This window comes from Mixophyes fleayi, chromosome 1 (assembly GCF_038048845.1).
Source record: "Mixophyes fleayi isolate aMixFle1 chromosome 1, aMixFle1.hap1, whole genome shotgun sequence".
In the NCBI taxonomy this organism is placed as follows: Eukaryota; Metazoa; Chordata; class Amphibia; order Anura; family Limnodynastidae; genus Mixophyes; species Mixophyes fleayi.
The window spans coordinates 461,823,374-461,838,230 of record NC_134402.1 but is presented as its reverse complement, the minus strand read 5'-3'; the positions used below and the strand labels follow the sequence as shown (position 1 = coordinate 461,838,230).

Genomic DNA, 14,857 nt, shown 5'->3' with positions numbered 1-14,857 from the left:
CGACAGCACAGACCCCCTGTACACCGACAGCACAGACCTCCTGTACACCGACAGCACAGACCTCCTGTACACCGACAGCACAGACCTCCTGTACACCGACAGCACAGACCCCCTGTACACCGACAGCACAGACCCCCTGTACACCGACAGCACAGACCCCCTGTACTCCGACAGCACAGACCCCCTGTACTCCGACAGCACAGACCCCCTGTACACCGACAGCACAGACCCCCTGTACACCGACAGCACAGACCTCCTGTACACCGACAGCACAGACCTCCTGTACACCGACAGCACAGACCCCCTGTACACCGACAGCACAGACCCCCTGTACACCGACAGCACAGACCTCCTGTACTCCGACAGCACAGACCTCCTGTACACCGACAGCACAGACCCCTTGTACTCCGACAGCACAGACCCCCTGTACACCGACAGCACAGACCTCCTGTACACCGACAGCACAGACCTCCTGTACACCGACAGCACAGACCCCCTGTACACCGACAGCACAGACCCCCTGTACACCGACAGCACAGACCCCCTGTACACCGACAGCACAGACCCCCTGTACTCCGACAGCACAGACCCCCTGTACTCCGACAGCACAGACCCCCTGTACACCGACAGCACAGACCTCCTGTACACCGACAGCACAGACCTCCTGTACACCGACAGCACAGACCCCCTGTACACCGACAGCACAGACCTCCTGTACACCGACAGCACAGACCCCCTGTACACCGACAGCACAGACCCCCTGTACACCGACAGCACAGACCTCCTGTACACCGACAGCACAGACCCCCTGTACACCGACAGCACAGACCTCCTGTACACCGACAGCACAGACCCCCTGTACACCGACAGCACAGACCCCCTGTACACCGACAGCACAGACCTCCTGTACACCGACAGCTCAGACCCCCTGTACACCGACAGCACAGACCTCCTGTACACCGACAGCACAGACCCCCTGTACACCGACAGCACAGACCCCCTGTACACCGACAGCACAGACCCCCTGTACACCGACAGCACAGACCTCCTGTACACCGACAGCACAGACCTCCTGTACACCGACAGCACAGACCTCCTGTACTCCGACAGCACAGACCTCCTGTACTCCGACAGCACAGACCTCCTGTACACCTACAGCACAGACCCCCTGTACACTGACAGCACAGACCCCCTGTACACCGACAGCACAGACCTCCTGTACACCGACAGCACAGACCTCCTGTACACCGACAGCACAGACCCCCTGTACACCGACAGCTCAGACCTCCTGTACACCGACAGCACAGACCTCCTGTACACCAACAGCACAGACCTCCTGTACACCGACAGCACAGACCTTCTGTACACCGACACCTCTGGTGAGACCCGATAAGCTCGTTGCCTAAATCCATGTTTACCCAAACATGGTTTTACATGCAATAAAATGCTAACAATATTTACACTTATCTGTGATATTCTAAAACTTGCTGTTATTTCCTGCATCTTATTTTAGATACAGGAAATCTTACAGCAAGTCTACTTAAACCTTCCTGTGCCTTCAGGTGCTAGACATTCACACATCAAAAGGTCTAATTAAGATGAGATTAACATGGGTCTTTTCTTCAGACAGTTGCAGAATACACATTCCCAAAGAAAAGTTACAAAACCCCAAACAAGTCATTTCCTTACACCAAGATACAAAAAAAAAAAACTCCCTCAACAAAGGCTTATTGCATGAGGTATATACCTCAGAAATAATGCATTTCCTCTAGCAAAGTTAAAACAAAAAAAACTAATTTCTTCCCCTGGTCTCAGGAATAAAGCTATTTCCTTTACCACAATACACACAATATCAAAAATAAGTACATTTGCAATTATATAAATAAGCACTCTGCGCTATTTCCTTTAATAAATTTATACCATAAGTGATTTATAAGTGATCCAGTCACACGGGGGATGGGGGCTCTGTATATATGGGGTATGCGGACTCTGTACATACGGGGTATGGGGGCTCTGTATATATGGGGTATGGGGGCTCTGTACACATGAGGTATGGGGGCTCTGTACATTTGGGGTATGGGGGCTCTGTATATACGGGGTATGGGGGCTTTATATATAGGGGATATGGGGGCTCTGTACATATGGGGTATGGGGGCTCTGTATATATGTAGGATGGGGTGTATAAAAGGTTACCCCCTAATCCCCTGACCTGCTATTTTCTCTGTGTAGTTCCGTGGCGGAGCAGTTGAAGAGAGGGGAGACTGTCCAAGCCGAAGCGTTTGACAGCGTCACTATTTATTTCAGTGATATTGTGGGGTTCACGTCAATGTCTGCAGAGAGCACGCCAATGCAGGTAACACTCAACATCTTTCATACTTCTTTGCGGTATATACATATATTGGGGCATATAGTATGGTTACGTAATGATTAACAGTACGGTCTCCAAGTTGTACTAATAACTGGAAAGATTTCTCGATGTGACATCTCCGCAGAATGCTGACCTCAGGTTCATGTCTCCGCAGGTGGTCACATTACTCAATGACCTGTACACGTGTTTCGATGCTATAATAGACAACTTTGATGTGTACAAGGTAAGATGCTCTGATTGGATTAGAATGGGCCCATTATATTCCACTAGAACAAAGAAATTACTTATCAGACCCCACTCTAATCTCCTCCGTGGTGAACTCTTATTTAGATTGGTCTCCTCAGGGCATTGTTTACCTGCGTTAAATACCTTAGGGGCCCAGATAGGATGGATAGAGAGTAGCAGGGCCATCTTAGCAACATTATGGGCCCCCGGGCAAAGCAGTGCACCATGGCCCCTACATACATATATATATATATATATATATATAGATAGATAGATAGATAGATAGATATAGATGTATAGAGATACAGATATATAGATATAAATAGAGATAGAGATAGATAGATGTACTTGCTCAGTGACCCTTGAAGGTTTTTTTTGCAGGTTTTTTTTTCAGGATTATTTATTCTAATTAATTAGGGCCCCTGCCTATGGGGCCCCTTGTCCGTGGGGCCCCCGGGCACCTGCCCATCGTGCCCAATGGAAAAGATGGCCCTGTAGAGTAGGTCACTTCACTTCTCCTCCTAAGCCTGTATTACTTTAAAACAAGAGGTGGCTCACTATGCATTTCTTCCTGAACTGTATAAAATAAAATGAATTGAGATGATGGAACTATTCATGTTCCATTCAATAGATTTATTGGGCACAATATTTGTATTTTCATCAAATCATTCAGCCAGATCTTCACACTGAGGTGAGGTGGAGAACCTGCTATATGAAGGTCATACTTGAGCTTCCGACGTCTAATCTCCTGGGATGGGTGGTCGTTCGTGGTTGTCTGACAGATGTATAAGTGACATTTTTCAGTTAGCTTAGCTGTGACTTCGGCAGGACACCAGCTACTATGAGGACCATGTATGGACACTGATATGGACTATAGGCTCTAGACAGCATTTGCAGAAGAGTCACCAAAGTACAACAATTTTTCAGATGCCGAGCTCCTGGAATACAGTAGCACTGCCCACCACTAAAGGCCGTACCATGCCCTCTTAGTCAATACCCATGTGACTAATTTACAAGTCAACCAATAGGGGACAAATTTAGATATTTAGCAGAAGACTGAGAACTGATAATAACTGCTACCTTATGTTGTAGCCTTGGACCCGCAGGGCCAGGCTGCAGATTAGCCTAAATCCTCTCTAATCCAGTGTCCCAATTGGCCAGTTCAGCTATGTGCACACTTAATTTGATTTTCAGCATATCCAACCTTCACAACTACTTCCTACATTACTTGTTTTTATGTTCACAAATGGAGAAAGGTATGGAGATGCAAGAAATATCGCATATGGGTGCGCTGTATATACGGGGTATGGGGGCAGCTACCAAAATTCCACTTGTCTCTCCTCCACCTTTACACCATTGAATCCCCATCATCATCATCAGCTATTCATATAGCGCCACTGATTCAGCAGCAATGTACAGAGAACTCATTCACATCAGTCCCTGCCCCATTGGAGCTTACAGTCTAAATTTCCTAACACACACACACACAGACAGACAGAGAGAGAGAGAGACTAGGGTCAATTGTAATAGCAGCTAATTAACCTACTAGTATGTTTTTGGAGTGTGGGAGGAAACCGGAGCACCCGGAGGAAACCCATGCAAACACGGGGAGAACATACTAACTCCATACAGATAAGGCCATGGTCGGGAATCGAACTCATAATCCCAGTGCTGTGAGGCAGAAGTGCTAACCACTAGGCCACCGTGCTGCCCATAACTCATTAATATCAGTCCCAATCCCGAGTGTTTGTCTTCAACCATTTTACTTCCTATAACCTGCAGAAATGCCCACCAGCATGCACATAGACAATTTCCAGTGTCCATGCATAGTGGTCTGTGTCCTAACATAATATAATACTGAGATATTAACAATAAGCATCCACTCACATGCCGGATTCTCTCTGCAGGTGGAAACCATCGGTGATGCCTATATGGTGGTGTCAGGATTACCGGTACGGAACGGGAAGTTACATGCGCGAGAAATAGCAAGAATGTCGCTGGCACTTCTGGATGCAGTTAAAACTTTCAAGATCCGTCATAGACCAAACACACAGCTCCATCTACGGATAGGAATTCACACAGGTACTACAGGTCTAATAGTGATCCATGCGGGTGTATTGTATATTGAATTGTATCCGTATAGTACTGTATATGAGGAATCCTTACATACTAGTGGATACAGCAAGCAGGGTATCTAGAGCTGTGTCAAGGGGCATGTTCAGTCCTTGATGTCCTCCATCACTCCCCTATATCATCCCAATCACCCCAAGAATTCCCTATATGATCCCGCCTCCCATCAATCTCCCATATAATCAACCCCATTAAATCTCTCATAATATAACATGATGTCCCCTCTCAGTCCCCCCTATCCATTTGCAACATCTCCAAATTCTCAGTCTTCTCTCCCTCAGACTCTTCTCTCTCTTTCCTTACCCACCACCTCTCCTCCCCCAAGAGTTGTGCACACTCAATGACTACATTGACCCAATCCTCTCCCCATCTTTTTTAGATCCCTTCCACTTTCCCATTTCTTCTCAGTCCTGCTCCAATGCTGTCATCTCTCTCTTCAACACCACACTCTCTAATACCCTTGATTCTGCAGTCCCAGCTACTTCCTTTTTTCTACATCATACCAAACCCCAACCCTGGCACTCCCCATAGACTCTCCACCTGCCAAAGTTCTCCCATTCAGTAGAATATAAATGAAAGAATTCCCACTCTGATATTGACTTCATCCATTTTAAATTAATCCTTTCTTTTTACTACACCACCCTCTCTCTCACAAAAGCAACCTACTTCAAATCCTTCATCTCCATCCTATCCAACAGCCCCCACCACCTCTTTGCCACATCAAATCACTTCTCTGTCCTACATCAACACCACTCTACTCCTCACCATCCAAGACTTTGCCCTTGCTTTAAGTCAAAGTCAAAATTAACACTATCCGCCACAAAATTTCCTCCTGCCAGAGCCATCTACCCCCTACCACCCTCAGGTCCTTCCCTCCAAGTAAATCTATCCTCATTCTCCTATCTTCCTCTTCTACAACAACATGCTAACTCCTAGCTCCTCCACTCTTCCCCAATGACTGCCTGCACCTTGCTCACCTCTTAAACCTCTCCATCTCCATCGGTATCTTCCCCTCCTCCTTCAAACAAGCTTCAAACATGCTCACATCTCCTTCATTCTCCCAATTTTAATCTTATCTTTCTTAATCTGCCGCCTTATTCTCTGCTCCCCTTTGCATCCAAAATTCTTGAACAACTTTTCTTCAACCATCTGACCCTCTTCCTCTCCTTCCACTCTCTCATTGCCCCTTCAGTCACTCCACCAAACCCACACTCGCCAAAGTGACCTACTCCGAGCCAAGTCAAAAGGCAACTTCTCCAACCTCATATTCCTTGACCTCTCCACCTCTTTGGACACTGTTGACCACTCTCTCCTACTTGACATGCTTCAGTCCTTTGTGGTACTGACCTCTTCTGGTTCACTTCCTACAGCTCGCATCACACCTTCAGTGTCTCGAACGCCCCTCCTGTTCCTTTTATTTTAGTGTTCCCCAAGGCTGTTTTGGCCCTTCTACTGGATTCTATCTACACCTCCTCTCTCTGCAAACTCATTCACACCACCACCACCACCACTACCTCTATGCCAACAACACCCAGATCTACCTTTTCTCTCCAAACTCCCACCTTGTTTCTATCCCATGTGTCCAACTGCCTCACTTCCATATAGACCTGGATGACCCAACGGTTTCTCAAACTTAACATGTCCAAATCAAAGCTTATCTTTCCCCCTGCTAATGTCACCATCCCTCCCGCTTCTCCCTCACAGTCAACATCACTCTATACCCTGTTCAAGAAGTACTTGAATCTTTGAATCTCTGGTCCACTCACTCACTATTTCTCGCATTAACTCCTGTAAACAACTCCTTGTAGGACTCCCCCACACCCACATTATTCCTCTTCAAGCCATACTGAATGCTGCAGCTAGATTTATCTTCCACAACTCCTCTCTGTAAATCTCTTTACTGGCTCCCCATTGCCTCAAGAATTAAGTTTAAACTGCTCACTCTCCCTACCGGGCTGTCACCAATGCTTCAAGTCCATATATCACTGACATCATACTGAAATACACCACAGCATGTCCACCCTGCTCCGACTCTTTCCCCTCATTACTTCCTCCCACTGCCGTTTCCAAAACTCCACCTGTGCTGCATGCACCGCACCGATGGAACTCTTTCACTCATCCTACCAGATTCTCCCCCAACCTTTAACCCTCCAAACAATCCAACACAAAACTCACCCTTTCATACTTGGCTACCCTATCCTCTAAACCCCCTCCTCCACTGCCTCTGCCTCATTCGTTCACCTGCTGTCTCTCATTACCCCCTTCCTCTAGAATGTAAGTTCTCACAGGCAGGGTCCTCTCCTCATTATGTCCCTCGTATGACCTGGTCACCATGTATCCTGAATCCTTCGCTAATTATGCTATTATTGTTAGCTCATGGTAATCTATGGATGTTATTATGCTTAAATGTATTCATGTCACTGTATCAGTCATCATATTTATTGTACTCATGTCTGTCATATCTGTAAAATGACTGTCTATCCATATCACCCCCTCCATCAATCATATCACCCCTCCATCAATCATATCACCCCTCCATCAATCATATCACCCCCTCCATCAATCATATCGTCCCCTCCATCAATCATATCACCCCCTCCATCAATCATATCGTTCTCTCCATCAATCATATCACCCCCTCCATCAATCATATCGTCCCCTCCATCAATCATATCACCCCCTCCATCAATCATATCGTTCTCTCCATCAATCATATCACCCCCTCCATCAATCATATCGTCCCCTCCATCAATCATATCGTCCCCTCCATCAATCATATCACCCCCTCCATCAATCATATCGTCCCCTCCATCAATCATATCACCCTCTCCATCAATCATATCACCCCCTCCATCAATCATATCACCCCCTCCATCAATCATATCGTTCTCTCCACAGTTAACCCTTAAAATCATTATGATCAAATCAATACCCCATACCATCTCACACCCCCATCATCCCCCATACCATCTCACACCCCCATCATCCCCCATACCATCTCACACCCCCATCATCCCCCATACCATCTCACACTCCCATCATCCCCATACCATCTCACACGCCATCAATCCCCCATACCATCTCACACGCCATCAATCCCCCATACCATCTCACACGCCATCACCCCCCATACCATCTCACACCCCCATCACCCCCCATACCATCTCACACCCCCATCACCCCCCATACCATCTCACACCCCTATCATCCCCCATACCATCTCACACCCCCATCACCCCCCATACCATCTCACACGCCATCAATCCCCATACCATCTCACACCCCCATCATCCCCCATACCATCTCACACCCCCATCATCCCCCATACCATCTCACACCCCATCATCCCCCATACCATCTCACACCCCATCATCCCCCATACCATCTCACACCCCCATCATCCCCCATACCATCTCACACCCCCATCATCCCCCATACCATCTCACACCCCATCATCCCCCATACCATCTCACACCCCATCATCCCCCATACCATCTCACACCCCCATCATCCCCATACCATCTCACACCCCCATCACCCCCCATACCATCTCACACCCCCATCATCCCCCATACCATCTCACACCCCCATCATCCCCATACCATCTCACACGCCATCACCCCCCATACCATCTCACACCCCCATCACCCCCATACCATCTCACACCCCTATCATCCCCCATACCATCTCACACCCCCATCACCCCCATACCATCTCACACGCCATCAATCCCCATACCATCTCACACCCCCATCACCCCCCATACCATCTCACACCCCTATCATCCCCCATACCATCTCACACCCCCATCACCCCCATACCATCTCACACGCCATCAATCCCCATACCATCTTACACCCCCATCATCCCCATACCATCTCACACCCCATCATCCCCCATACCATCTCACACCCCCATCACCCACCATACCATCTCACACCCCTATTATCCCCCATACCATCTCACACCCCCATCACCCCCCATACCATCTCACACGCCATCAATCCCCATACCATCTCACACCCCATCATCCCCCATACCATCTCACACCCCCATCATCCCCCATACCATCTCACACCCCCATCATCCCCCATACCATCTCACACGCCATCACCCCCCATACCATCTCACACCCCCATCATCCCCCCCATACCATCTCACACGCCATCACCCCCATACCATCTCACACGCCATCAATCCCCCATACCATCTCACACCCCCATCATCCCCCATACCATCTCACACCCCCATCATCCCCCATACCATCTCACACCCCCATCATCCCCCATCTCACACGCCATCAATCCCCAATACCATCTCACACGCCATCAATCCCCCATACCATTTCACACACCATCATCCCCCATACCATCTCACACCCCTATCATCCCCCATACCATCTCACACCCCTATCATCCCCCATACCATCTCACACCCCATCATCCCCCATACCATCTCACACCCCCATCATCCCCAATACCATCTCACACGCCATCATCCCCAATACCATCTCACACCCCCATCATCCCCATACCATCTCACACTCCCATCATCCCCCATACCATCTCACACGCCATCAATCCCCATACCATCTCACACCCCATCATCCCCATACCATCTCACACCCCCATCATCCCCCATACCATCTCACACCCCATCATCCCCATACCATCTCACACCCCCATCATCCCCATACCATCTCACACGCCATCATCCACCATACCATCTCACACCCCCATCATCCCCCATACCATCTCACACCCCCATCATCCCCAATACCATCTCACACGCCATCATCCCCAATACCATCTCACACCCCCATCATCCCCCATACCATCTCACACGCCATCACCCCCCATACCATCTCACACCCCCATCACCCCCCATACCATCTCACACCCCATCACCCCCCATACCATCTCACACCCCCATCATCCCCATACCATCTCACACGCCATCATCCCCAATACCATCTCACACTCCCATCATCCCCCATACCATCTCACACGCCATCAATCCCCATACCATCTCACACCCCCATCATTCCCATACCATCTCACACCCCCATCACCCCCCATACCATCTCACACGCCATCAATCCCCAATACCATCTCACACCCCCATCACCCCCCATACCATCTCACACGCCATCAATCCCCCATACCATCTCACACCCCATCATCCCCAATACCATCTCACACGCCATCATCCACCATACCATCTCACACCCCCATCATCCCCCATACCATCTCACACGCCATCACCCCCATACCATCTCACACCCCCATCATCCCCCATACCATCTCACACGCCATCAATCCCCATACCATCTCACACCCCCATCATCCCCCATACCATCTCACACGCCATCACCCCCCATACCATCTCACACCCCCATACCATCTCACACGCCATCAATCCCCCATACCATCTCACACTCCCATCACCCCCCATACCATCTCACACCCCCATCATCCCCCATACCATCTCACATCCCCATCATCCCCCATACCATCTCACACCCCATCATCCCCCATACCATCTCACACCCCTATCATCCCCAATACCATCTCACACCCCCATCATCCCCCATACCATCTCACACGCCATCAATCCCCAATACCATCTCACACCCCCATCATCCCCCATACCATCTCACACCCCATCACCCCCCATACCATCTCACACCCCATCACCCCCCATACCATCTCACACCCCCATCATCCCCCATACCATCTCACACCCCATCACCCCCCATACCATCTCACACCCCATCACCCCCCATACCATCTCACACCCCTATCATCCCCCATACCATCTCACACGCCATCAATCCCCAATACCATCTCACACCCCCATCATCCCCCATACCATCTCACACCCCCATCATCCCCCATACCATCTCACACCCCATCACCCCCCATACCATCTCACACCCCATCACCCCCCATACCATCTCACACCCCCATCATCCCCCATACCATCTCACACCCCATCACCCCCCATACCATCTCACACCCCATCACCCCCATACCATCTCACACCCCCATCATCCCCCATACCATCTCACACGCCATCAATCCCCAATACCATCTCACACCCCCATCATCCCCCATACCATCTCACACCCCCATCATCCCCCATACCATCTCACACCCCATCATCCCCCATACCATCTCACACCCCATCACCCCCCATACCATCTCACACGCCATCATCCCCCATACCATCTCACACCCCTATCATCCCCAATACCATCTCACACCCCTATCATCCCCAATACCATCTCACACCCCCATCATCCCCCATACCATCTCACACCCCATCATCCCCCATACCATCTCACACGCCATCAATCCCCAATACCATCTCACACCCCCATCATCCCCCATACCATCTCACACCCCATCAATCCCCATACCATCTCCCACACCATCAAACCCCAATACCATCTCACACTCCCATCACCCCCCATACCATCTCACACCCCATCATCCCCCATACCATCTCACATGCCATCAATCCCCCATACCATCTCACACGCCATCATCCCCCATACCATCTCACATGCCATCATCCCCATAACATCTCACATGCCATCATCCCCATACCTTCTCACACCCCCATCATCCCCATACCATCTCACACGCCATCAATCCCCCATACCATCTCACACGCCATCATCCCCCATACCATCTCACACCCCCATCATCCCCCATACCATCTCACACCCCTATCATCCCCCATACCATCTCACACCCCCATCATCCCCCATACCATCTCACACGCCATCACCCCCAATACCATCTCACACCCCATCACCCCCATACCATCTCACACACCATCAATCCCCCATACCATCTCACACGCCATCATCCCCATACCATCTCACACGCCATCAATCCCCAATACCATCTCACACCCCCATCACCCCCCATACCATCTCACACGCCATCAATCCCCCATACCATCTCACACTCCCATCATCCCCAATACCATCTCACACGCCATCATCCACCATACCATCTCACACTCCCATCATCCCCCATACCATCTCACACGCCATCACCCCCATACCATCTCACACCCCCATCATCCCCCATACCATCTCACACGCCATCAATCCCCATACCATCTCACACCCCCATCATCCCCCATACCATCTCACACGCCATCACCCCCCATACCATCTCACACCCCCATACCATCTCACACGCCATCAATCCCCCATACCATCTCACACTCCCATCACCCCCCATACCATCTCACACCCCCATCATCCCCCATACCATCTCACACCCCTATCATCCCCCATACCATCTCACACCCCCATCATCCCCCATACCATCTCACACGCCATCACCCCCAATACCATCTCACACCCCATCACCCCCATACCATCTCACACGCCATCAATCCCCCATACCATCTCACACGCCATCATCCCCATACCATCTCACACGCCATCAATCCCCAATACCATCTCACACCCCCATCACCCCCCATACCATCTCACACGCCATCAATCCCCCATACCATCTCACACTCCCATCATCCCCAATACCATCTCACACGCCATCATCCACCATACCATCTCACACCCCCATCATCCCCCATACCATCTCACACGCCATCACCCCCATACCATCTCACACCCCCATCATCCCCCATACCATCTCACACGCCATCAATCCCCATACCATCTCACACCCCCATCACCCCCCATACCATCTCACACGTCATCAATCCCCCATACCATCTCACACTCCCATCATCCCCCATACCATCTCACACGCCATCACCCCCATACCATCTCACACCCCCATCATCCCCCATACCATCTCACACGCCATCAATCCCCATACCATCTCACACCCCCATCATCCCCCATACCATCTCACACGCCATCACCCCCCATACCATCTCACACCCCCATACCATCTCACACGCCATCAATCCCCCATACCATCTCACACTCCCATCACCCCCCATACCATCTCACACCCCCATCATCCCCCATACCATCTCACATCCCCATCATCCCCCATACCATCTCACACCCCATCATCCCCCATACCATCTCACACCCCTATCATCCCCAATACCATCTCACACCCCCATCATCCCCCATACCATCTCACACGCCATCAATCCCCAATACCATCTCACACCCCCATCATCCCCCATACCATCTCACACCCCATCACCCCCCATACCATCTCACACCCCATCACCCCCCATACCATCTCACACCCCCATCATCCCCCATACCATCTCACACCCCATCACCCCCCATACCATCTCACACCCCATCACCCCCCATACCATCTCACACCCCTATCATCCCCCATACCATCTCACACGCCATCAATCCCCAATACCATCTCACACCCCCATCATCCCCCATACCATCTCACACCCCCATCATCCCCCATACCATCTCACACCCCATCATCCCCCATACCATCTCACACCCCATCACCCCCCATACCATCTCACACGCCATCATCCCCCATACCATCTCACACCCCTATCATCCCCAATACCATCTCACACCCCTATCATCCCCAATACCATCTCACACCCCCATCATCCCCCATACCATCTCACACCCCATCATCCCCCATACCATCTCACACGCCATCAATCCCAATACCATCTCACACCCCCATCATCCCCCATACCATCTCACACCCCATCATCCCCCATACCATCTCACACTCCAATCACCCCCCATACCATCTCACACGCCATCAATCCCCAATACCATCTCACACCCCCATCATCCCCCATACCATCTCACACCCCATCAATCCCCATACCATCTCCCACACCATCAAACCCCAATACCATCTCACACTCCCATCACCCCCCATACCATCTCACACCCCATCATCCCCCATACCATCTCACACGCCATCAATCCCCCATACCATCTCACACGCCATCATCCCCCATACCATCTCACATGCCATCATCCCCATAACATCTCACATGCCATCATCCCCATACCTTCTCACACCCCCATCATCCCCATACCATCTCACACGCCATCAATCCCCCATACCATCTCACACGCCATCATCCCCCATACCATCTCACACCCCCATCATCCCCCATACCATCTCACACCCCTATCATCCCCCATACCATCTCACACCCCCATCATCCCCCATACCATCTCACACGCCATCACCCCCAATACCATCTCACACCCCATCACCCCCATACCATCTCACACGCCATCAATCCCCCATACCATCTCACACGCCATCATCCCCATACCATCTCACACGCCATCAATCCCCAATACCATCTCACACCCCCATCACCCCCCATACCATCTCACACGCCATCAATCCCCCATACCATCTCACACTCCCATCATCCCCAATACCATCTCACACGCCATCATCCACCATACCATCTCACACCCCCATCATCCCCCATACCATCTCACACGCCATCACCCCCATACCATTTCACACCCCCATCATCCCCCATACCATCTCACACGCCATCAATCCCCATACCATCTCACACCCCCATCATCCCCCATACCATCTCACACGCCATCACCCCCCATACCATCTCACACCCCCATACCATCTCACACGCCATCAATCCCCCATACCATCTCACACTCCCATCACCCCCCATACCATCTCACACCCCCATCATCCCCCATACCATCTCACACCCCTATCATCCCCCATACCATCTCACACCCCCATCATCCCCCATACCATCTCACACGCCATCACCCCCAATACCATCTCACACCCCATCACCCCCATACCATCTCACACGCCATCAATCCCCCATACCATCTCACACGCCATCATCCCCATACCATCTCACACGCCATCAATCCCCAATACCATCTCACACCCCCATCACCCCCCATACCATCTCACACGCCATCAATCCCCCATACCATCTCACACGCCATCATCCCCCATACCATCTCACATGCCATCATCCCCATAACATCTCACACGCCATCATCCCCATACCTTCTCACACCCCCATCATCCCCATACCATCTCACACGCCATCATCCCCCATACCATCTCACACCCCCATCATCCCCCATACCATCTCACACCCCTATCATCCCCCATACCATCTCAC

General features: G+C 50.8%; 1 protein-coding gene across 1 annotated transcript in view; it reads left to right on the top strand.

The window, feature by feature from the left end:
• Nucleotides 1-14,857, top strand: part of NPR2 (natriuretic peptide receptor 2) — a 187,403-nt gene that overhangs the window by 146,914 nt on the left and 25,632 nt on the right. Inside the window, exons 17-19 of the mRNA XM_075187390.1 lie at nucleotides 2,230-2,353; nucleotides 2,523-2,591; nucleotides 4,501-4,675. Coding sequence (XP_075043491.1) covers nucleotides 2,230-2,353; nucleotides 2,523-2,591; nucleotides 4,501-4,675 — 368 coding nt within the window. The remainder of the gene's footprint in view (nucleotides 1-2,229; nucleotides 2,354-2,522; nucleotides 2,592-4,500; nucleotides 4,676-14,857) is intronic.